The sequence below is a fragment of the Taeniopygia guttata genome, chromosome 12, assembly GCF_048771995.1.
Source record: "Taeniopygia guttata chromosome 12, bTaeGut7.mat, whole genome shotgun sequence".
NCBI classification, from domain to species: domain Eukaryota; kingdom Metazoa; phylum Chordata; class Aves; order Passeriformes; family Estrildidae; genus Taeniopygia; species Taeniopygia guttata.
In genome coordinates this window covers 1,783,727-1,809,303 of record NC_133037.1, presented here as the reverse complement: position 1 = coordinate 1,809,303, position 25,577 = coordinate 1,783,727, and the positions used below count along the sequence as shown (strand labels likewise).

General features: G+C 43.6%; 1 protein-coding gene across 4 annotated transcripts in view; it reads left to right on the top strand.

Annotated features, from left to right (window-relative positions):
- LOC100224263 (contactin-4) overlaps window positions 1–25,577 on the top strand; it is a 264,263-nt gene that overhangs the window by 169,054 nt on the left and 69,632 nt on the right. For all 4 annotated transcript variants that reach the window (XM_030283447.4, XM_030283445.4, XM_030283446.4 and 1 more), the window contains one exon: window positions 9,484–9,579. In XM_030283447.4, the coding sequence (XP_030139307.4) occupies window positions 9,484–9,579 (96 nt within the window). The remainder of the gene's footprint in view (window positions 1–9,483; window positions 9,580–25,577) is intronic.

Below are 25,577 nucleotides of genomic sequence, written 5' to 3'. Positions count from 1 at the left end.
AATCTGAGTCCCACATTACTCATGAGGGGTGATCCCTGGGGGTTCCTTCCTGCTCAGGATATTCTGATTCCATTCTAGGAACTCTTTACTTTCTTCCCTGTTACCATGAACCTCCTCTGAAGTGAAGGGAATCACACTGTTGTTTCTAAAAACTCTTCCCTACACATACTTTATTAAAAGAATTCATTTTATAGAAAGGTTTTTTGTTTTTTTTTTTCCTTCAAAATAATTGTTAAACATGAATTAGCATCCAGGGCTCAGCACTGCACAGGGCAAAGAGTGGCAGAAAATCTTGTAATAATGTGGTTGAAGTGAGAATACTGTGGGGCTTTGACCTGCTGTCCCAAAATAATTTCACTGTGGTGGTAGAAAGAGAAAATTACTCCCAGCATCCTACTGAAAAGGGTTTTTTTCCAATATCCCAATTGCCAGAATGTTTGCTGTTATATCTTTTACACAAGTAAATCCCATAATTTTCACTGTTAGTTGCTAAGGAACACATTGTAATGGCTGCTCAAAGTCTTTACTGGTGAACCCTCATTGCCCTCCAGTGCATTCATTTTATCTTTTGGAGATTAAACTGTCAAGGAAGGAAGTCACTCTTTCAAGAACAATTAATACTGAAAACATTGGGGTTTTTTGTTTTGTTTGGGGGTTTTTGTTTTGTTGTTTGTTTTTTTTTGGGGGGGGGAGGGTCTACTGAATTCCAAACCACCAAACCCACAATCCCAGGGATTGATCTGTGTGTTCAGCAGGCAGAGCGAAAAATTTCCACAGGGATCACTGAAATCTGAGGGGTTGATAAGAGATTGTGTGTTTTAAACCTTCTGGAAATGCAGGAGCCAGAGGGTTTGGGCTGGAAATGCAGGAGCCAGAGGGTTTGGGCTGGAAATGCAGGAGCCAGAGGGTTTGGGTGGGAAATGCAGGAGCCAGATGCCCCTTCTGTTTTATCACAACCTGGACTTCAAATCCCCAGCTTTTCCCACATTTTCTTTCCCTTTTTCCCTTTCTTTCCCTTTTTCCTGGCATGTCCTGGCGTGGCTGCCTCCCAGGCAGGACCACAGTTCAGAGATAACACTGCCAGCCAGCCACTGCAGCTTGCTGACACTAAGGGCCCACAAATCTGCTTTAAATCATTTCATTTTCTTAGCTTTTCTTACATCTTACAGCAATTGATTTTTTAACATGACCCAATTTCCCCTGCATCCCCCACCTCACTCTTTTTCTCACCAAAGCCTCTGTGCATTTGAAGGGTTTTGTTGTGACCTGAAACTCTGCAAACAAACATTATTTTGGAGCTGGAACGTCCAGTTCTTCCCCCTGCAGAGACCCCGTTGTCCCAGACTTCCCCAGGGAAAAATGGGAATGCCATCCCTGTTTATTTTCTGCAGCTGCCAACTGGTGAGAGCAGCCTGGATGGGGTGTCCCCAGTTCTTAAATTGGGTGGATCCCTACTGAGTGTTAAACTCCTGATTCCTCCTCTATTGTAAATGCAGGTGAACCCAATGGGAAGAAATTATGATATCTGACTCAACTCAGAAGGCTGAATGATTTCTTTATTACAACTATGCTAAAATACATTAATATATATATAATATATATTAATATATATTCAATATATATAATTATTAATGTATAATATATTAATATTATCTATAAATATTATATAAAATAGATATTATATATATATTTATTAACATATATATAATACATAAAAGGAGGATACTAAAACTACATACTACTTTTTCTGACTCTAACACAGCTCATGACCCTCTCTGAGAGCCCAGCCCCAGGTGGGTTGGATTGGCCATCAGCTCAAACAATCCTCACCAGAATCCAACCAAGCAACACCCCAGGGAAACAATTCTCCAAACACATTCCACATGGGAAAAACAAGGATCAGAAATAGAAATTGTTTTCTCTTTCATTTCTCTCTGTGCACCTCTATGAAAAATCCTGAGAGGGAGAGAAATGTGCCTGCCACACTCCTCCAGTGCCTTTTCAAGGAAAAATTCCATTTATATCAACCTCAGCCCTGCTGCCTTACCCAAAATCAGCCTCTCCATCTTCCTGTCCTCCCAGGACTGCAGCTGGTGTGATCTTAACTCAGGAATGAGGGCATTTATTTGCATTTTCCCACATGTTCCCACATCCCAGGGCTTCTCTTTGCTGAAATCCTGGCTGAGCTGTGCACAGGCCATCAGTGTTAGAGATGAGCTCCCAACCTCTGCTCCTTCCCCACAGTCCCTGCTGGGTGGAAAACTAGGCTAAGCCTCACGTAAGCTCCTCTTTTTTCCCTTTCTTTTCCTTTTAATTTTTTTTTTTTTTTTGATGAATAGGACCAACAGGGAGTTTGCAGCAGAGGATGGATCTATAACCTACTTTACTTTCATCTGGGATAGGAGGACCCTTAAGTCAGAGCAGAAAAGGAGGATTTTTACCTGTTTTGTTTCCCCCCAAGGGTTATAAATAAGCTGAATTCATTATTACTTAAAGCAGTGGCACTTGGAAATTATCAATGCACGTTGTCCTAAAGCTGGGAATCTGCTAAGCCTGCAGTGTTGCTTGGGAAATTATTTTGCTTTCTGGCTGGAAGGAGTTCTGGAGAGGACAGGGAGTTGCATGGGAGGTGTTGGAGCCAGCTGAGGTCACTCACAAGACTGCTGAGCCTTTCTTTAAAGCTCGGCTTGGAGGAGAGACTTTTCCACCACATGGAGCTCCAGCAGGAAAATATGAGCACTCTGAGATGCTCCTGAGCCCCAAAATGTGAATTTCCACAGGGAGGCAAAACCAGCAGGCACCTCTGAGGGTCAGAATCTCTGAGGGATGGGGTTTGGGTGGGTTTTTAGCAAGTAAAGGGAAATTTTCCTTTGAAACTTCCTACTGAGTGAGCTTGAGTCACGTTATCCCGAAAATCTGGGGCTGCCCCTGGATCCCTGGCAGTGCCCAGGGCCAGGCTGGATTTTGGGGCTGGGAGCAGCCTGGGACAGTGGGAGGTGTCATTGCCATGGGATTGGATGGGCTTTAATGAATTCTGTAGCTCAGTGATTGTATTTTATATTACTTTGGGTCTGAATTTGCGTTCCTGCCACTGCCCAGAGTGGGAAGGGGCAGAAGAGCCCATGGGGAACATGTGAGGCACCTGCAATGCCCAGAAATCCCCTGAAAGAGGGGTGCAACACCCCCTGTGCCCATAGAAACTCTGCTCTCTGCTCACTGCAAAGTCATCTGTGCTGCAGGAAAGTGCAAACAGAGCTTTTTTTTTTTTTTTTTTCATCTAGGAAAAGATAAAAAACTTCTGAGAGTGAAATAACCCCATTCGAGCCAACCCAAGGGGAAATGTCTGCCCAGATTTTCTAGATTAAAGTAATAAAATTTTCAGAGTCCTCAGCATTTTGTCTCAAGCAGAGGAGCTGCTTCAAAATAAATGTTTGAAATATTTCCTGTTGAAGGAAGGCAAACAGGCAGTTTTTATGAAGTGGAACATGAAGACAAGGAGGATTTTTTTTTTCATAATATGATAGAGAAGAGTGGTTTGAATTTGGAAAATAAAAACGGGTGGCTTGCAGGAATTTCTCAGAGCTCCTGCTTCCCTGCAAGCTCAGTGGTGTGAAGGAAGGCAGGAGAGCCCTGGGGCTGCCTTGCAGCCGGTTTGGAAGCAAGGATCAAACCCCAGTGAGGTGGAATTTCAGCCATGGGGGTTCAGGAATCAGCCTGGCTTTAACAGATGGGGTCAGAAAGACTTGGGAAAATCCAAACAGTCTCAACACAGAACCCACACAGAGATGTCCAAGATGAGAGATCAGAGATGGAGGTGGTAAAGTTAATGCCTCATTAATGGCCACAGTAATGAAGTCCAAGGGAAAATATTTTCCAACAGGGATAGGGGTGGGGGGAATGCCAAGATATTTACCTCTAAAACTTCTTTTTCCTTTCTTTTCTCCTCGGCAAAGTAGAAATCCCAGTGAAATTTCTGCTCTAAAGGTCAAATTAAAAAGCTTTCATCCCCAGACTTGTAAACCATTTCTCAAATCAGTGACTCTCAAAATTATTCATTAGAACAGCAGCTCTTAAACTAAAATTCTATTAAGCTCTGTATCAAAGGGGTTTTATTCCAACCCACACAGCTCTCTGGGTAGTCCTGGCACACCAGCAAGGACACAGCCTGAAGAACTTCATCTCTGTGTGTTGGTGAAAGGGATGGCTGAAAATCAGGTGCACTTCTGAAGAGACAGTGTTTGGGGATGGTGGGGCCATATTTGTGACTTTGTGCCAGGGTCTGGAGCAGCCAGGGCAGCCACAGGGATGTGCTGGGTTCCCACAGAGAATAATTTGGGATACCCCTCCAAATACCCCTGAGGAGGAGGAGGTTCTTTACATGGTCCAAACCAGGAGGATTTGACCAATCCTTCCATCAGATTTTTTTGCAGGTGATATCATTGCCAGCCTAATCAGATTCCCCTGGGATGAGTGGTGTGCTCTTTAATAAAGGCAATAATCTCATATTCTTCAATGCAAGGATTGCATATGACCTTAAACATCACCCTAAATTTTAGATTGCTTGGATTATTTTAAAATTATAGAAGGGGTTTGAGAAGGCAAAGTCCATTATGATCTGTAAATCTCTTTAAGTCATGCTTAAAAATTGGCTTTGGGTGTCTTGGCTGTGGCTGGGTACCCAAGGGGGATTGGGCATTTCACATATAAGAAAGGTAATTACTCCTTACCTACATCATTATCTCCTGTTGAGTGGTTGCTTTAAAGTTCATTTAATATTGGTAAAGGTGGTATTTTGTTCACTCCAGAATACTCAAAATCGCCAGTGAATGTCTGTTAGCTTTCTAATTTATAAGTTCCTAAATTATCATTCATTTTTAAGCATTCTGTTTTCCTGTGCTCAAAGTACAACCAAGTATTTGGGTTAAATACCAATCAAACCCCTATAAAATACAGACTTGCTAAAAGAACTCCTGAAGTGCTGATCCAAGGATTTGTTGCTCATCTAAGCAACAAGAAGTAGGAGTGCCCAAAATTTATCTTTAGTACAGTGGGAATGGCACTAAGGCAGTGCTAATTCCCAGCAATTCCCAGATTTTTCTGTAAAACTCTGCCTTAATGTTCAGTGCCACAACATGGGCAGGTACTGGGAAGTGATGCCACAGATCCCAGAGCCCCCAAAAATTGCTCCAAAGCCCTGCAGGTGCCAGCAGCAGCAGTCAGCCCACCAGCTCCTCACTTTGGGCAGGGCTTTATTGTGTGGAATGACCTGTTTTGGGGTTTAATAAAAGCTTAAGCAGTTTGAAATGACCCACAGCCCCCCAAGACTGGGTAGTTTGTCTCAGTAAATGACATTTGGAAATTTTAATCAAAGCCATATGGCTTTGCACAGATGTGTGGGTATCACCCACCCTCCTCCCTCCCTGTGCTGCTGCTGGGCACAAACTCTGGGTTCCCCCTGTCCAGGCCCCTTGGATATCTCATTTTATAGGAATATTGATCCTGAGGGATGCAGCTCCTGTGCTCTGGGGGCTCCCTGCTGATAACACCAACTCAGCTGAGTGATATCAACGATGTGTTATCAAATTTGCTTCGCAAAACTCTCTAGACAAAGACTTTTAAGTAAAACCCACTGACATTTTTGTTTTTCTGAGCCTATTAGCCGTGCTTTTCTTTGGCAATTAAAACCCACTGATGTATAAAGCAGTGACTGATGTGTGTACATTTTTGTACACACATTTTGTTTCATACCAGTTAAACAGGAATAATAGGTGAAAATAGCACTGTCACTGCTTTTCTAATCATTAGGATAAGAATCCCTGAACTGTAATGACAAAGGGCTCACTAATGGTGAGGTTTTGACAGCGTGTCATTCAAGGCACTGCACAGCAGAGCTGCCTCCCACACGACACAGTCACAGAAATTGGCTTTCCAAAGGACATGCAGACACCTGCCACCGCCAATCTGCATCACTGACTCTTCATCTCATTTTCTATAATATTTTTTGGGTGGTTTTTAATAGCTCTTGCACAGAGGGGTCTCTCCTAATTGCAGCACTGGTGTAATTACGAAGCATTTTGTGTTCTAAAAATAGGCACGTGTGGAAAAAAATCAAAGCAAAACATAGGAAGGCTCCTCGGGCAAAGAAAGCCAGAAAAACAGAGCTCAGCTTTCACAAAAAATAGGGATCTCTGTCACATCCCCAGTGCCCTGAGACTGGCAGGCTCCTGAGGGAAGTCTTGCTGTTCCAGTCAGGTTCCCGGGGCATGCTGAGTTCAGGAATTCTGTTATTTCCATATTTTCTGTTATTCCCATTATTTATTATTGTTATTCTCATCATTTCTGTTATTCTCATCATTTCTGTTATTCCCATCATTTCTATTATTCCCTTCATTTCTGTTATTTCCATCATTTCTGTTATTCCCATTATTTCTGTTATTTCTATAATTTCTCTTATTCCCATCATTTCTGTTATTCCCATTATTTATTTCTGTTATTCCCATAATTTTTGCTGTTGCTGCAGCCACTAAGTGGAGCAGAGGGGCTCTCCTGGAGTAGAATCCCACCACAGGGACCATCAGTGGAGCTGGAAATGATGAGGGATGTAAATACAGAAATCTGAGGCCCAATTTCACACTGACCCCATCTGCAGCAGCTGATGTGACTTTGTTTGTTTGCCCATCCTTCGGTGCCATCCAGGGAATATTTCTTTAAACCTTTCCCTAGGAGTCACTTAGAAAAAGAATTACCACATTTCATAAAGCCCAAAACCAAGCAGGTCCTAAGAAGGGAGAAGAAAAGGCTGCAGTTCCTTTTGTTTTGCTTAGAATTGAATTTTCTTTGCTATAAAGGCAAAATCTGGGGAAATCTTGCATTACTCTGGACAACTTGGGTAATTGTTAGTGTGCAAAGCCATATGGGTTTGATTAAAGTTTCCAAATGCCATTTATTGAGACAAACGACCCAGTCTGGAGGGGCTGTGGATCATTTCAGATTCCTTAAGCTTTTATTAAACCCCAAAACAGGTCATTCCACACAATAAACCCCTGCCCAAAGTGAGGAGCTGGTGGGCTGACAGCTGCTGCTGGGCTTTGGAGCATTTTTGGGGGGTCTGGGATCTGTGGCATCACTTCCCAGTACCTGCCCATGTTGTGGCACTGAACATTAAGGCAGAGTTTTACAGAAAAATCTCATTATGCCGGCAAAGCCATTCAAGTCCCCATTAAGGGCTGGGTGTTGGTGTGTGCATTGCACTCCAGTGCATTTCAGAAGCAGATGTCAAGGCTCTGTGCAAATATTAGCTAATTAAACCTCTTCTGAGAGACACAGCTGAAGGACTTGTCCTCAGAGATGTGCAAACTTTGTCACCGAGAGCTGAAGTGACTTTCCCAAAGTCATGCAGCTGCTTTTAAATACATCCAGCTGAAATTAAATAATGCATGCAACTTTCTGTGGGTCTGTGCAGCTTGATTTACAATTGATACTGTCCAGAAAGTGTTTAAAAGGCACCTTAACTCACTCATTAAATGAGGTGTGAGTAGCTGTTACAATAACCTGTCTGCAATCCTATTACACCCCCCTGTTGTGTTCTCCTCTTGAAATCATTACTAATTGCTAATTAATCCTTCTCTAATGCTGGGGCTACTGGAGCTCACACAATATTTTTCTGTGCTCAGTAGAGTCCTTGGTTGGTATTGTGAGAATTGCTGGCAGCACACTGATCTCCTGAATTGCAAGTGTTAATATTTTCTTCCTCAGTTTTTCCTTTTAATCTGGTGGGATTTTGTGTTGGGTTTGGGTTTTTTATGGGCAAATGAGAACAAAAATCCTCCTCTGCTGCCCAGGGTTTTTAGGTTTGAGGGCAAAGTGAGGTGGAACTCAATGGTGTTGTCACCATGAGGCTGAACCCTCCGCTCTGCAATTCCAAGATTGCAAGGTGGATCCTAAATGAAGCTCCTCACTAATAAAATCTTCATTATATCATTGTTCATTCCAATTTAGGTGTTGCAAAAATAAATCTGTGGCCTTCAGAAAGCGCAATCAAGCCTGATGGCTTTGATGAGGCCTTTCTTATAATTATCTCAGTCTTGTTATTTTACTCAGAGCCGGATTTGAAGCGCTTGCATGAGGCTTTGCAGAGCCTGATGGTTTGCAGTGCAAGCAATAGTGATGAATGCTCTGCCTTATTTGCTGATTTTGACCATCCTTGCAGCATTTCCTAGATATTCATCCAAGCAGAGTCTGCTTTTCCTGGTAGCAATCCTTTCCTTGTCAATATTGATGTAAAAAATAGCACATTTATTCCTGCAGGCATTATTTGGGCTTTAGGCTGTTACTCCTCCTGCAGCTGTCCTCAAGAGAGGATGGGATCCAGCCTTGTGTCCGTGTGCAGTCAAAATATATAAAAATCTGTGCACTGGCTGGTGGCCAGAAGAATGTTACAGTGGCTCCTGTACAATTAAAAAAAAAAATGCAAATTTTATAGAATTTAGGAATGAAAAATTGTATCTCTCTAATTGATATTTTCTTCTGTTTTCATTTTGTCCTAAATCAGAAAAGAGAGAAAAAGCCCATAGTGGTTTCTTTCCTAAAAAGGAAATGAAGCAGTGACAACTTCGGATTTTATTTATTTACATTTTTTTAAAGTATGTGTGCAGAAAACATTTTTAAGAGAGGATAAAAATCAAGGCTCAGTTTTCCATCCTTGTAACCTCATAATGATGTTCCTACCAGTTCCTGCTGATAAATATTTATCACCTCTGTGTTTTCTCTGGTGCCCAACTGCACTGACAACAGGTTTGTGATTGCCAAACCAAGGCTCAGCTACACTGGGAACAAGGGAAAAACATGAAAATTGAAATGCAGGGAATTGTTAAAGATCAGAGGCTGCCAAAGTGATTCCATGTCTTGGTGCTCCCACGAAGCAGCTGCTGGTGACAATCCTGGTGCCACTGCTCAGCTCAGAGTCACCTCCTCACTTCACTGACAATCTCCTGAATTCCGTGTGCAAGAAGAGCAGGGGGAGTTGTATTTTTGCAGTGCACAGGCCCTGAGGAGAGGAAAAAAGAGAGAGGTGGAAGGAGGAATTGAATTTAATTTAATTAAAGCACTCTGGCTTAACATGCAGCTGGTGCAAGAGGCTCCCATGTGGGGAAGGAAGGGTCTCCACACATGGGATGGGAGGGCAGGAGCAGTGAGGGAAACAGCCTGGAATTGCTTATTTAAGGCAGTAACTCTTCCTAAATTCATACAACAAGTGTTACAGGTGCTGGGTTTTTCTCCAGCTGTGTCAGCCTCTGTGGGTGAAGCAGCACCTTCTCCTCCTTTCCAGCCTGGGGAAGGCATTTCCTGATCCTTTTGTTGATGCTCCTCAGCCTCCTGCTGCCTCACAGATCCCACCAGCCCACCCTCCAAGCTGATATTTGCTTTATTTCATCATTTTCCTTTTGTGATCAGCATTTAACCGAGTTCTTTCTCTCCTGGCAGACCTTGAGAACTTCAAGACCAGGACGAGGAGCACGGTGTCCGTCCGCCAGGGCCAGGGCATGGTGCTGCTCTGTGGGCCCCCACCCCACTCCGGAGGTAAAGAGCTTTTCTTCTCTTGATTTCAGTGCCTGTGGGGTGTCAGAATCTGAGGTATTGATGATTCTGAGATGTAGAAAGTCTCTGTCTGTCAGCCCCGCTGCCAAAGCAGAAGTCATAATTCATCTGTGCTGTTTTTAAGGTTGTTTATTCTGTTTATCTCTAACATGTTCTGCTGCCCTGCCGCAGCTCTGTCCTGCAGGGCAGCGTGTGGGGCTCTGCCCTCAGTGGGATGGTACAAACATTAAATACCACAAACTACCTGTGCTGGATTTACAATAACGTGCCAATATCTGTCACCTACGTTGGACAGTGTGTCCCCAGCCTGAACCAACAGAAAAATGCCAACACCACAGTGAAACATGGAGGGCATGAAGAAGGAGAAAAAGGACAAGGCACACCCAATTTCCTCCATCTTGTCCCCTTTGAACCCCTAATCTAGAATCCTAAAATTTTACTTTTGCACCCGTGCCACACTTAATTATTACTTATATCAAACACTCAGAGCTGGTAATTCATCCTGTAAGATTGAAAACTCTTTTCCATGGACAGAGATCACAGACAGTGTCTCTGGGGGCTCTGTCCAGGGGGGTTCCTGACCCCTGCCAGGGTCCCAGACCTGCCAGGGCAGCCAGAGGGAAGCTCTGGATTCCCACAGTGGGGTTTCCCTTCTCAGGGAAGAGAATTCTCAGGATTTTCAGGAAGTTTGAAGCAGTCACCTGCGAGGACAGGGCTGTGGCAGGACCACAGCCCTGGCTGAGAGGGTCCTGGTGACTGGGGAAGCTCCAGTGGAGGGCAAATGCAGAGAAAGAGCACTTTATTAATATGAGCATAAACTTCAGAGATGAACTGATGGAAACTAAACCAATGTGTTCATATCCTGAAGGTGTGGCCAAGACCTTGTGCAGCCTTTCTGGTTTGTGGCCTAGGTGTGTCTCCTGATAAAAAGTTGAAGCTTTCTGGCAGAGCCACTTTTGTGCATTATCTTCTCTTTTTCAAACACCACTGGCACTATTTTTTTGTGTCCTGGGTACTCAGGATGTGTCCAGATGTCACAGGTTGCTGTTTGCTTCAAAGAGGGCGGTATGAATGTTTAGAAAATAGCCAACAATTCTTTCAGTTTAGCACAAACTCATTTTAATTGTGCCAGTTTGTGGCTTCCTGAGCGTATGCGTTGCCCTGCTCTGTTTAAAATCTGTTGGAGAGGGAGTGGTTCTGTGAGAATCCCTGCTGGAATTCTTGGTGTGCCTGACAAGCCCTGTGTGTGTCCCTCCCCACCAGGACCCACACCAGCCACTGCAGCTGGCTGCTCCATCGGGAGCCGCTCGCTCTGTCAAAACAACACAACATCTTCCACAGATCTGCGGCCCTTTTAAAGGAATTTGCAATCCTGCTCTGAGGTCTGTCTGGCCTCATCAGCTGGATGGGAATTACAGGAGCAGAGCCTGCTGGGCTCGTGGCTGAGCAGCTGGCAGAGCTGCCCAGGGACTTTGTCCCACTGGGACCCTTCCCAGCCAGCACACCGACCCCACAGCACTGCCCACTCCTGGGGATGATGCCTCAGCTTCGTGAAAGCTTTGAGCTTTTATGTTTTTCACATTCTGTGCTGCTTCAGTGTGTGGGTCTGAGCTTCACATCAGGGGATGGTGAGTTCTCTGCACAGAGCAGGGAGACAAAACAATTCTTTCTCCAGCTGGGCACCAAATGATCCAAATCTCAGCCCCAGGAGCACAAACAAAGTGGGGGAAGCTGCTGCTCATTGGGAAGCTCCACGTTCTGCGGGCAGCCCCATCCCATCCCCCAGTGGTGTTGGCAAAGCTGAGCTGGGGGGATCAGCTCCTTGCAGCCCCCCAGGGTAACACTGCCAGTGTTTAACTGTGGTGCAACAGGAAAAGCCTCCTCGGCTTCCAAGGGAAAAATAATCCAGCTCATTGGAAGCACGAGTGGTAATAAGGGGAGAAAATGCAATTACTTATTTTAGAATCTGATTAGGGCAGCGAACCCAACATCATCATCCTTGCAAAAAGTGCCTGATGGCATTAATGACCACTACTGCGACATAGGACTAATTGTGGGGAAAAAATACACTTTTTCTTTTCTTTTTTTTTTTTTGTTACTTAGTTTCATACATGCATTGAGAATGAAATCTGAAAAAAAATAATCTAAAAAAGCAGAACTATTCAATCTGAGAACTGTTGCTTTGCTGATGAGGGTATTCACAGGAATAGTAGAAGCCTGAAAAAAAAAAATCCTGGCCAGGTGCTGAGATTTGGGAAAAGAAAAACAGTAAATGGGAAAGGAATTATTTCCTGTCAGCCATTGTGTCACTGGTTGTCTTGGGCTTAAAAATTGTGACATTATTAAAAAGATGCTGATCAGAGTCGAGACCATTAACCTTTCATCTGTGGTTCACTCTAATACTTTGCCACTTGGAAATATTCCTTTTTGAGGAGCTATCAGCTAAAAGTGAAGTTATGTTGGCCTACATACACTAGTTGTTGAGGCTTTCTTTTTATTTTTTTCCTGTTAATGATGCCCAATAAAGAGTTTCCTACTGTTCAAACGTTACAGGAAATTCATCCTGAAAATGAGTGCAAATGATGAACAAGTCCTTCCAGCATCAACAAATGGGCTGTGTACAGCTCGCACGGAACAATTTGGGCATTGCCATGCATTGTCCCAGTTTTTGGTTGGAAATGAGCTGGAAATTCAGGCACATGGATCTCAGCCCCCCCCAGACCCCAAATGGAGATGGAACACGCGCTCCGTGCGGCGGGGAGCCGCTGTTTGTCAGGTCACTGCCTTGTGCTGGTACATTCTGTTAAGCAGCATAATGATGTGATGGCCTCCTCTGATGAAGTGCATGCTGAGTGCTGGAGATTTGGAAAATAAATGTTCATCTGCGGCTCAGGAAGTGGCTGGGCTGGAAAGCGGAATAAATGCAAATCAAACATTTGCTTCTGCCGCGTTTTCCGCGCTTGCAGCAGTGGATTCCCAACCCCCCGAGGCCAGTCCTGCTCTATTGATGACCCCTTTGTCTGCTAGAAGTTCCAGTTCTTTTCCTCTCTTTTTTTATTTTGCCATCTCCATTTGTTCCTAATGGACTGGTAGAAACCTGCCTTCGTTGTTAGGATTTTTCTGAGATAATTACCCTGTGTGTGAAGGGTGTTCCCTCATTATTTCTGCAGCTTGTTCAATCAAAAGCCCAGCAACTGTCTTGTGTCAACCACTCTGCCCTGAAACTCCACAGGAGAAATCACTGAAGAGTAAATATTGCTCTGGGAACGTGGCACTGGGACCTGGGTAACAGCACGATGAGCTGCTGGTGGTGTTTAAGTGGACCAGAGGAAATAGTCAAAAATCCTAAAAGTCTGTTTGGAGCTCACATTTGGCTTTGGTTTTGGTGCAGAACACTGGGGGCCTCATTGTGGCCACCAAAACAGGGAAAATATCACCAAAACAGGCTTTGTTTTTTCATTCTGTTGCATTTTTAAGCCATTTAGAAGCCATAAAACATTTCAAAGTGTACAATAGTGTTCAAGCTAAGCTCTTCATGGAAATGTTTTCTTTCTGAGGAGCTCTGCAGGGGGAAACACCTTTCCTTGTTTGCTTTTCTCGGTGTTGTTAATCAAATTTGGCACGATACATTTCTTGTTGAGATAAACCTAATTGAAACAAACAAAAAGCTCCAAAATCCAAAGCAAACACTCACTTGTGTTTCTCAGGGCTTTGAATCTAAGCTGTGTTCCAAAGGGGATATGCCTGGGAAGTATTTGGAGGTCACTGTCCCTTTAATTTTATCTCCAAATTTTAGGATAAAATATTCTTTTGTGCCAAATAGCTCTTTTCATTTAACTTTGTGGGAGCTGAGACATTCAGCTGCCACTTTTATTAGATTTATTAGATAGTCGGGGCAGGGTTATTTAATATTTTAACAACTACAGTTTTCAAATTCCTTCTAACATCCCTGGAATTTTATTGTGAGTCCAGAGGCTAAAATAATACAGACTTAGAAAGGATTTTCTACTTGACAGGCTGGTAGCACACCCTTCCTCATGCAGAACAAACGGGTCTGGAAATCCTTCCCCTCCCTTCTCTGGGAAGATAAATGAACTTGTCTTTAGGATTTCTCTCCCCCCCTCTTCCTGTGAGTTTCTCGTGGTTCATCTTTAGAGAGATCTATAACCATGTTCTCATGACATTTGCCTTGCAGCCCTCGTGGGAAAAGCCTGTGGAGATGGAGCTCTCCAAGTGCTGTGAGAAATGCTGAGTGTTCACAGAGGGCTGCTGAAAATGATCTCTCAATCACTTTGATTATTTGAATTCCATGCTCTCGTTGCAGTCCCTGGTGGTGTGTCCTGTTCTGAGAGCGCTCTGTGCTCCTCTCACCACTGCTGGAGCACATCTGTTCTCACTCCCAATCTAGCTCAGGAATCTGGGCAAGAAATCAGCCAGCTGATGGCTTTTTTAGACAGCAAAGTGCTCAGCTGGGCAGGTGGAGCCCACTGGTGTTCTGTAGGATATGTCTTCTCCTGTAGACACATCCTCAAAAGTTCCTGCTGACCCAGGAACTGAATCTCCCAACAATTCCTCACTCTGAACCTCGATTCCTCAGCCACTTTGTCCCTCTGCTCCTTTCTGACCTTCCTGGGCATCTGGGAGCTGTGTCCCTTTGAGTGAACAATTTGAAGAATTGAAGAATTTCAAGGAAAATCCGTTTTCAGTCTCTGCAGTGGCCACGTTCTCAATGTGCTTGGAAAATTCCATTTTCCTGAAGAGCAGATTCATTAAAGCTCAGTTGTTCCCATAATTCTTTCCTATCTGATGCCATCACTCCTGATGGAAACACAGCCATGGATGGGAACACATCCGTGTCCATGAGCTGAGCTATTGACAGAGAATTATTCCCACGTCTTTTCACAGATTGGGTGCATTCAGGTTTTCCCATTCTCTCCTCCCTTTCTTTCCCTGCCGGTATCCAGGAAAACTTTTAGTTCTATTGCACAGCTTAATCAAGTAGAACTGACTAAATTTTATCATTTGACAGAGGAGATGGCAATTATGATCCCATCTCAATCTCAGCCTTTCATGCTGCACGGGCAGGAGTGAAGTGTGGACCCCAAACATGTTTGCAGAAAGCTCTTTACAAATCCCAGTGCTGCTAAAACCACTCCTGGGCACAAAATCATTAGTGGCTGCTCACTTTTTCTCTCATTTTATTATTATTTTTTTTAAGAGTTGACGGACACTTCATGGGCTGGGAACGGTGAGGATTTTTGGGCTGTTGGGGTGGCTGATGGCCTCTGGTGGGATGAATGGTTTGGGGGGTTTGTCTTGTAAATAATCCATCCCACAAGTCATGTCTTATGTTTGTACAGCCCCCACCAGGCAGTGCAGCGAGGAAGGGGAGCAAACCTGGGAAAAATCAGGAGGAAAAAGGCAATTATCAGGCATTTTTATACCATGATCAGCAAATGGAGCATAGCAGGAATCCCAGAGCTTTTAATGTGCTCACTCCACTACAGTAATCTTAACACTCAGCCTTTATTTTCCTGTTTCTTTCAGTGTGGGGTGCCTGGAGCTTTTGAGAAATGTGAATTTTACAGAACCTCTATTCCCAGTTCCCCCTTGCCAGGCAGGTTGTCAAAGGGCTGAGCTACCCCTGTTATTCCTTATTAAAGGATTGATAGTTTCTCCTCTTTCTCTCCTGTCTTAATGTCTTTGGAAGCCTTTGCTGCCTGGTCAGATTCGGTTCCAATTAATGAGGAGCTAATTTAGAGAGGAGCCTCGCACACATGGGTGGGCACCACGGCTGTAAAAGTTCCATTTCCCCAGGAAACCAAGCAAAAAATGTGCTAAGCTGGTTGGAAGTTGGTTCAGCTATTTGTCAGAAGGCTGCAGGGTTACTGAGCAGCCTGTCATGGATCACTCCCGAGGCTGGAGGGAAAATCTGAGCAGGTAAACTCTCCCTTGAGGCTGGGAAAAGCAAAGAAAAAGGAGGCAGGGAAATATTTTCCCATTAGGGATTGTCAGTGATGGATTTTGATGTACTGGACTGTGGTTTTGGGTTGGTGTTGGCAGACCTGGAGCATCAGGAGGGGTTGCAAACCTGCCTGGGTTGTGGGGCACGTGTTAAAATTTGTTTTCTGTGGATAATTCAGCTCGGAGGATGCAGGGAAGGACAGAGGGGAGGCTCAGTTCCCAAACAAGCAGGGAAATGCCCCAGCAGGGTTTTCTGGGGGCAAAAAAGAAAACAACCAAAAAACAGTTTCCATGAGCTGGGGCTCCACAGCTCGCAGCTGACTTTCCTGGAATGGGAACAGGTGAAATTCCAGCAGGATTTTCAGGCATTCCCAGGAGGTGGATGCAGGACGAGTGCTGGAGATGTGTGGGAGATGGAGGAGACCATGAGGAGAGCAAAGGATGCAGAAAAATACCTGAATCCGTCACCAGTTTCTCCTCTTAATAGTGACTTCCACTCCCATGTCCCCAAAAGCAGGAAAATTCCCCTGTCAGAAGTGTCAGCATCCTAAAAGTGTTTTCCAGAGCATGAACAGCTGAGCTCAAAAATCCTCTGAGTGATTGATCTCAGGCCAAGATCCAGAAAACAACTTCCCAAAGCTTCCAACAAACTGCTGCAGTTTGTCTCCTGCTCCTCAAAGCTGCATCTGAGCAGCCTGGCAGCATTTCTGCCAAAAAATTCCCTCCAAATTCAGCCCAACTTTCCCTCCAGGTGTCTCCTTCCATCACAGGGAGCAGGTGAATCACACACTGGGTTTCTGTAATTCGTCTGTGTCTGGCTCCATGTGATGGAGATTATTACAGTTCAGCAAAAATGGGGTTCATTAAACTTAAAATCAGGCATATGAAACTCTCATTTAAATAAAAAGTGATTGAGAATGGTAACTTCCATTTAAAGTGCATCTCCCATCATTTATTTTTTATGCTCTGCCACAGTCACCGTTTAAATTATTAAAAGCAAGAAGTAAAAAGCTTCTCAGGAGATAGAAATGGATTAGATTAAAATTAATCTGACATAATCCTTTCTGTGAAACTGCTGATTCAGTTTGTGCACAAGTTTATCAACATATTTGAGGATGAAGGATAAGGATAAATTCTCCTCTAATTTGGGAGTGCTTTGACTCGATATTTCTGACAGCACAGGGAACACACAGAGCTCTCTTAATTGAGAGATTTATGAAATTACCAATATTTCTTACAGCACAAATGCCAAGCTCATCACAGATTTACCCTCATTTAAGCACCTGAGGGGGTGAGTGTGATCTACCTCATTTCAGCTGGGATGAATTTTGAGGTGCAAAATCCAGGGGCTCGGTCAAGAAGAGCCCCAGATTTTCAGCTGGCACGTGTCACTTGTCACCTGCAGCATCAGCACCCCCAGCGTTCCTTTTTTTGTGCCCCAGGTGGGTGGCAAGGACACAGGAGGGGAACTGGAAGGGAAGAGGCTCAGCCCTGCACTAAAGGCCTTGGAAACAGTGGAATAATAAGGAACACGATGTTAATGGATTTTTTATTTATCAGTGACAGCTCGTGACATCTTTAAAAAGAAATCATCTACGAGGCAGTGGTGTGGTTATTCCCTCTTTGGTTGCAGTCAGCACTAAATGAAGATTGAAGTGGGATTGAGAGAGGGTAGGGCCGGCAGGGTTTGGCTAAAGATGAGTGAAATCTGTCGTCTGACAGAACCCAGTCAATAGCATTTATGGGGAGCTGGAACATCTTGTGATGTCTTTATGAACTAAATTAGAGATCAGAGTCCTGCTCCCAGGCTCTGCTAACCCTTTCCCTCCACATCCAGCTCTGCTGGCCTCTGCCAAGCCCTCAGAAGCAGCGGGGCTACAGAATGTGTGCAGTGACACAAACACAGCCCTGATGTGTCAAATTTAGGGTTCCACACCCCTGGGTGCACATTCTGCTTTGTTCAAGTCAACAGTCCTGGCTCTGAGAGCCCCCATTCCTATGGGGTTGATGTTTTGTTGTTGAAAAATCAATTGGGGTATTGGTTTGGGCATTTCCCGTTACCTCATGCTCATGGTCGCACCTAAAAATGTAACCATGATGTGTTTAAATATAATAAATGTGCAGCTATGATGATGTTTTCAGCTGGTAGGTATCAAAGCACTTTATTATGACACTAAACACTGATTATCTATCAAATAAATCAAGATAATGTTTTTTTTTTCCTGTGTGCTACAAGCAAGTGCCCTACAGGCCATACCCCCTCAGGCTGTTTGGGCAGATATTTCAGCCTTGGAGTGGATCATAATTTTAATTCATTGCAGTAAGAAAATTCCACTGCAACCAAATTTTTTTTTTAGAGGTTTGATCTAATCTCTTACAACTACAGATCAAAGGTAGTGAAAGCTGGTATTAAAGGATTAGCTAGGTCACATTGAAATATGTTTTAAAACAAGCCCAGGGACCTTTAACTTTTCTGAAGCAACTGCACACACAAAAAAGGATTTTTAGGCTAACTCTCTGTGACTTTAAACAGAAAACAAACGGATGGATTAAATCTGTGAGTCATTCCTTCAGGTGATGCAGGGAGCACTTTATGTAACACGAGCCTGGAGAACATCAGCAGTGACTGAATCTCTCACAGCACAGATCCAGAGCAAAGGTTAAATTCAGTGTAGGCATCACTTGTGCACATGCCCAGCTTCCCATGTTTTTATTCTCTTTGGATGATTGCTCATAAGAAATTAGCAGCTTCAGCCCAGGCTCCTTTTTATGCTTTTCTCTGGCTGATCTCTCCTGTTCCCTTGTGGCACAGGGCTGCTTTCTCTCTGGCTGTCAGGTGAAGACGAGTGCTTCTTTGCAAAGATGTTGATGCCACTCTCTGGATCTTATCAAGCCATTATTCCTTTTTTTTATGACCAGAATTTCCTCACTGAAATGAAAGGTTCACTCTCTGGATCTTATCAAGCCATTATTCCTCTTTTTATTACCAGATCTTCCTCACTGAAATGAACTTAAAAAGAGAGAGAGTCCCCCAGCTGATCACTGCTGGGGTGAGCCTGACTCCAGAAATTTCAGTTTAAACGAGAAGGGCTTGGAAGTGGCATCAAATCCAGTCCTGAGTGAGCACCAAACCTGCTCCAGGAGGTATCAGAGTGATAAACACAGCTTGGCTTGGTGGGTGGCTTTTCCTTCCAGGCAAGACTGGCTGGAAATGTCTGTAGGAGAAATTTGAAAAGCCTGTCAGACCAAAACCATCATGTTTCTCCCCAAGGCAGCCAGGCTGTCTCGATGGGAGGATGTCAGTGCCCAGCTGATGTTGTTAAAATAGTTTTGGTATTGAAGTGGAGCAAATGCCCCCAGTGCAGGACCTGACTCACGATGTTTTCTGTTCAGCACAGATAAGATTTGTGTGGATTTTCCCCCTTTTTGGGTTCATTTTGCCCGATGGCTCTGTGCAGTCATGGTTGGTGCTCACAGCCATCCACGGGGCTGAGCTGCTGGCAGAGATAAGCCAGGCCAGCTGTGTGCACCCAAATATTTAATTGCTTTACACACCACAGGCTGGAGATGCACCAGATACAGGGGATATTGATTAGGCTTCAGCTAATGAACACCTCTTGCCCTTTTAATTACTCAGAGCTGGGCGGTCAAGGGGCTGGGAGGCAAACACAGCACTGAAAGTTGCTGTGAGAATGAATCCAACACAGAAATTGGGTAATTTTGTGCATTTTTCTTGTTTTTATAAACTTCTGACAGTACATTTCTCTGTTGTCTGGCTGCTGAGTAACTGTGACCTCAGATTTGGCATAGCTGAGGGTTCATCCAAATGTGTTTTATTAAATTTAGATTAATCTTGTTCATTATTTATCATTCTTTTTATTAAAACCTGCATTTGAGGCCCAGAGCTGTGGTGTGATGTAGCTGGGCAGCAGAGCTCAGACTCCAAGGGAGAATTACCAGGTGATACTTTTGCCCAGGCTGATTTCCTTAAATTGTTCTGCAATTATTTAAGACTGGAAGATAAAAAATTGATCCAGTGGTGCAGGCAGGGCAATGGAACTGTCTGTAGGCCCACAAAAACAAAAGGGGCAGTGCATTATTCGTGAAGCTTTAACATTAAAATAAAAGTGTGAAAGAGAAAAATGGCCAAAATTCAGGAATTGCAGAGGACTGGTGTGTGTGGAGAGGAGCCTGGCAGGGCTGGGTAGGGCCATGACCATGGAGTGTCGTGCCAGGGGTTTGTCTTTCCTGGATAATTCCCTTTTTTCCTTTCCCAGGGCACTCTGCCAGGCTCTGGTTCATGGGGCTATGGGTGTTGATTGCTGAATCAAATCACAGTGAAATTTGCACTTATGAAATTGGAATTATGAATATCCCCTACAATCAGTTGGCAGATTTTAATAAGCAAATTGAGAATACAGCTCAGGACACTCCTCAGGTAGTCACTTCAGCTTTAGTTTGCCCAAATTTGCTGTAACCTTCACTTATGACCAGTTTGAACAGCAAGGAATGGAAGAAGTCAGAGAAAAAAAAAACCAGCAGTCTGCAAATTATCCACCAAAAATCACTTTTCTATGAAGTTTATACAACAACACTTGGTATGGCTGGGGGCTGTACCACAAAATGTTATTATAGCATTTGGATATATTAAAAAAAAAAGAGTAGGTGGGAATGTTTGGCACAGGAACACACCCAGAGCCAAAAAGTTTGTCTGGGCTAAACCACCAAAAATCAAAGTGCTGGGTGCATTTCCTCCTCACCATCACCTGCACTGCAATGGTTGAAGGAACAGCTTCTCTCCAGGAAAATCTTCACTGCTGCTGTTGGCTCTGCCTGGGAATGGCAAAGAGCAAAAGAGACAGAAAAACTTCAGCACTTCCCATCCTGCAAAAAAGAAATGAATTTTGAAAAAAAAATTTAAAACAGCCATAATTTTACAGAAGTGCATTCTGCAAGAAATAATTGAATTTTGGAAAAAAAAAAATTAAAAACAGCCATAAATTTACAAAAGTGCCAACCAAACACTCGGAGCTGTGTTCACTCCATCTGGATTTTAATTGTTTATAGCAGGGGATAAGCCTTACCTCTCCTTTCAAAATGTCTCAATATTAATTAATGTTTCATACTTTAGGTTGTTTGGGACAGTTTAAAGGGAGGATTTCATAATTCCCTTAATTTCACATTTTTCTCTCGCCATGTGTAATGAAATGTCATTTTTTGTACATCATGATTTACAGAAAACCTTCTGGTTTTCACTGAAAATCAGTTCCCACCTGTCCAGCTTGAGAGTGACAGAGTGGGTGATAAGGTAGGAATTATAGCAATCATTGAAGATTGGATTAATCTCTGTAACTTTCAGCAAAGCCTATAAAAATAATAGTGTATTGTACCCACACTGTTCTTATTAAAAATGATAAATGACCCCCATTTTTTTGGCTAATACTGATCCCAAAATTTCATCCTTCTCCTCAGCTTTATGGCTGCCATAATCTTGATATTTTAATAGCTTTTCCCATAATAGCTCCAAAGACCTTTTTGAGTGGCAGCCCTGATTTTATGGAAGTGACTTGAAAAAAAAATCAAGAAGAGTTTCTTCTGCTTAAAGGCAGAACCAAAATATCTGCACATCCCAAGAGGGGCAAGCAGAAAAATGTTATTTTGGCAAACCACAGGCCTAAGTTAATAATTATTCAGAATTTCTGTGCAGCTTTCACTATAGAGGAGATAATGGAAATGAAGAAAAATAAGTCTGAATAAAATGGGTCTGTGCAGGGGATGACCAGGCAGGTGCTCAGGGGCTGCTCTGGGATTTCAGCTCGTGGATTTCTCCTTTCCTTTAAAAACAGCAAACACAGGTCAGGAATTGGGTCATATTCTGAGTTTGAGAGATCTGCTTTAACGGGGAAATGAACAGCGTGGGAAATTAGGGAAAGGTGTTGGAGCTCAAAATGTCCCTCAGACATTTTTGGATGTTCCGGGCCCAGGTCAGAAGCATTTGAGACCCTGGCAGGCAGCTGGAAACAGCTGTGATTTTGGGTTTGAACCATGGAATGATTTACCAACCTTGCAGGAAGAACAAGAAGTCACAAAAGTTTAGATATTATAGTAGAAGTAGTCACAAAGTCAAGGGAAGAATTTCTGAGTGCTGTACAGGGGGTTTTGGTTTTGTACATGGGAGTCAGAGGTTTAAGATGGAGGGATTTGGGCCTGCCCTGTCCTCCCTCTTTCTCCTTCCTCACCTCCATGTTCTTGGTGATGTTGGCACTCCCAGATTGGTTTAGAGTAGAAAGGCACCATTTAATATAGGTAATGGGCATTGGGGAAAAACTGTAAATATTTATCATGTAATGTACCATATAAAAGACAGCACAACCCTGGGCAGAGGGGGAGAGAAGAAGCAGTCGGGAGTCAGAGAGGATGTCAGGGTGTGTGTGTGCCTCTGCCTGAGCTGTGAGCAAACCTCAGCAGCTCCAGGAGAAAATCTTTGAGATAACTTGCAATAAACTGCCTTGAGACCGGACAGCAGAGACTGCTGAGCCTTTCTTTGGAAGCTCGGGCTGGAGGAGAGACTTTTCCACCACACGGAGCCACCCCTGACCCAGGGTGGTCTTTGACAGAAAGGGCCCCAAATTAGACAGGAGATGTTTGTCATGAACCCCTCAAGGAATCAGAGCCTGCTGTGTGATTAGAGAAGCACGGATTGGCTGGTGCTGCTCCTTCCCTGTGCTCCAAGGCTCGTGTTGGTGACTTTGGGAAACGCTTCCATCACCAGGAGCCACCCCGGGCTGTGTTTGAAGTGTCTGCTGGCTCAGGAGCTACAAATTGCCTGTGGGGTGTGAGCTGCCTGTCACTTCCAGAGGAATTAGAGAGGCAGACCTTATCAAAAGGAATCCTTCAGCTTGGAGGAGCCATAAATATTGCACCAGGATCTCGCAGGAAATCAAAGGCAGATGGAGGGAGCATTTATTTACATGCTGCTACACAAGCAGAATCACTTTGAGATGCTCCAGTCTGAGCTGCTCCCTGGGCTCCGTATCCCATTAGTCCCATGAGGTTTGTGAGAGGGAGAGAGAAAGAATTAGCCAATTTTAAATGTTACAGAGCAATAATGGATTGCTCCTAATGTCCAATTCTGTGCATTTGGGCAGCTGGATCTCTCTGGCACTGATAGGAAGGCAGAGCTGCACCCTCCGACCTTTACTGGGTTCCAAATTAACAGAGTTTGAAGGTGGCTTTCGGGGAGGTTTCAATGTTTTTCCCACTAGAAATGGGTCTCCTTTAGTCCCCCCTGCACCCGGTTCCTCATTTTGGGGGGATCCCAACTCATCCATTTGTTCCTGTCTTTGATCAGACCTCCTCTTCCTCCTGCCCAGCCTCCTGTGCCCTGCTTACCCAGGGCTTCCAACCCTTCAATATTATATTGCAATATATTTTAAAGGTCTTTAAATTTTATATGGCAATAATGGACTGCTCCTAATGTCCAATTCTGTGTCATTTGGGCAGCTGGATCTCTCTGGCACTGATAGGAAGGCAGAGCTGCACCTTCAGATCTTTACTGTGTCCCTGAGTTTTATGCAGCCAAATTAACTGAGTTTGAAGCTGGCTGTGGGGGGTGAATTTCAATGTTTTTCTCTCTAGAAATGGGTCTCATTCAATTCCTTCCACCATTTTGGAGGGATCCCAGCTCATCCTTTTGTTTCTCTCTTTGGTCAGACCTCCTCTTCTTGCCCAGCCTCCTCTTCTTGCCCAGCTCCCAGCCTGGCCCTCAGCTCCAGTGACAGAATTATCCCAGACTTTTCAACTGAGGCAGAGCCTGGGAAAAGCTCCTACCATGATTATAGGGTTGGAAAATCTTGAAAATGCCAGCACAAGGGCTCTCGATGGCTCTCACCAGCAAAGAGATGAGAACTCCTTAAGCCAAAGGCATCATTAGCCCACAAGCACAGAACCAGGGACCACAATGAAAATATTTAACCTGGAAATTAGAAGGGTTTTAGCAATTAAAGTGATGCTGCCTCACAGAGAATAGCAGGAGCCCTTTCTGAGGTGCAATTATACCTATGAGACCTCCTGGGGAAGGGTGGGAGGGACGGGGATTGATCCAGGAATTCCCTCCCCACTGTTTGTCTGTGGCCAGGTCACCATTTCCACAGTCAGAGCAGAACTGCAGAGCTCAGGGGCTCTGGTGGAAACCTTGGTGTGAAGAGTCACTCCAATTTCAACAGCTCTGTGCATCCCAGGGCAGGGATGTTTATTTGCCTGGTGCTGGCTGGTTCTGGAGGAGCAAGATAATTGTTCACTGAGAGTAAATTAAAAAACAAAAAAAAAAAAAAAAACCAAAAAAACAACAAACTTAACTACTTGCAGAAAATAATAAGCTCGCTGAGAAGTGGTACCTTGTTTGCTCTGAGTATCCTCTTGACATCAGCATGAGGTTCCTCCTAATGAGATGCACATGTGCAAATATGATGATTAGATATTCCCTCATAAACAGAATTATCATATTTTCCTAAAAGTCTAAGCAGGCATTTTCCTGTTGTCACAAATAAATAAATAAAGGCCAAAAGTCTGCATTCAGCCTCTTCTGGCTGGGAACAGTGGGACGTGAGGGCAGAATGTATTTTCCAAAGTACCTAATGGTAGTTGAGGTCAATTACAGACACAACTCATTAGAGTATTAAAATAAGAAGGTGATTTTTAGTATAATTAGTGTTCCCTTAGAAAACTGCAGCAGTCTTGTATCCACTTCAGGCTCTTTGAGTGTGTTTGGGCATTTGGCTCAGGCAGATATAACAGGGTTAGGCTGCATTAACCTCACTCACACCCTCTGCAACATCTCTCACTTCTTCTTTATGGCTCAAATAACTTCCAAAGACGCCTTATAAAACACAGAGCCCTGTCTAATTAGTCACAGAGAAGATTACAGCTGCTTAATTTAGTGTTCAGTTTTCTGCTGATTCAGAAGTTCCTGAGGAATAAAGCATCCAGTGGGTGATAACACAACTCGGCAGATCCTCCTCACAACTGGCTTTAAGGGGGGAAAAAAAAAATTAATTAGGGAGGATGAAAGAAAAGTCACGGGCAGGCTGGAATGATCACTACAAAAAGGTGAGGTTCCTGTGAAATTCATTTTATTCTGGATGATGCTGAAGGAGTAGCAGGAATATCAGATCCATGTGTGGGATTAGAAGCATCACAGGTGGAAATTTGCATTTGGAGTGATGCCTTTTTCTCTGATCCTAAAAATATGAGCCAGACACAGTTAGGGTGATAAAAGGAGCACCTTTATGAAAGGACCCTTAAATGCATGAATTTTCCAGGTGGAAAAGGCTGAGGATGCTCATGATTTATGTACAATGTTTATAGATTCTGCAAATTAGCATATCTGACAAGAACGCCCCAATTAGGAACCTGCCCAGTAAATTAATCCCCCCAGTTCTGTTACCTTCTAAATTCTCCCTCCTCAGATGAGATCCACGACCTGTTTACAAAAATATGTTTTGAAAAGCTGTTTTCAGCCTTGGTTTCTAAGGAGAGCCAAGACAGCAGAGGGATCCTGGAATTTGTTTTGTCTTTCTGCCTAGGAAAATGGTGAAGCTAAGCTATGATAAAAAACTAACAATATAGAGAATGCAGAGAATATAGGAAAGAAAAAAAGGTTAAAAAAAAATGGCATTAGAGAATATATGAAGGAAAAAAAGTTAAAAACCAAAAGGGCAATAGAGAATGTAAAGAAGAAAAAAAGGTAAAAACCAAAAGGGCATTAGAGACTATATGAAGGAAAAAGAGGTAAAAACCAAAACAGAGCATATAAAAAAACTAAACCCAAAACCAAATATATATATCGGAGAATATATAAAAGAAAAAAGGTAAAAAACCAAAATGGCATCAGGGTATGTAGAGAAGATAAAAAGGTAAAAACCAAAATGGCATCAGGAAATATAGAGAAGAAGAAAGGGTAAAACCAAAATGGCATCAGGGAATATAGAAAAGATAAAAAGGTAAAAACCAAAATG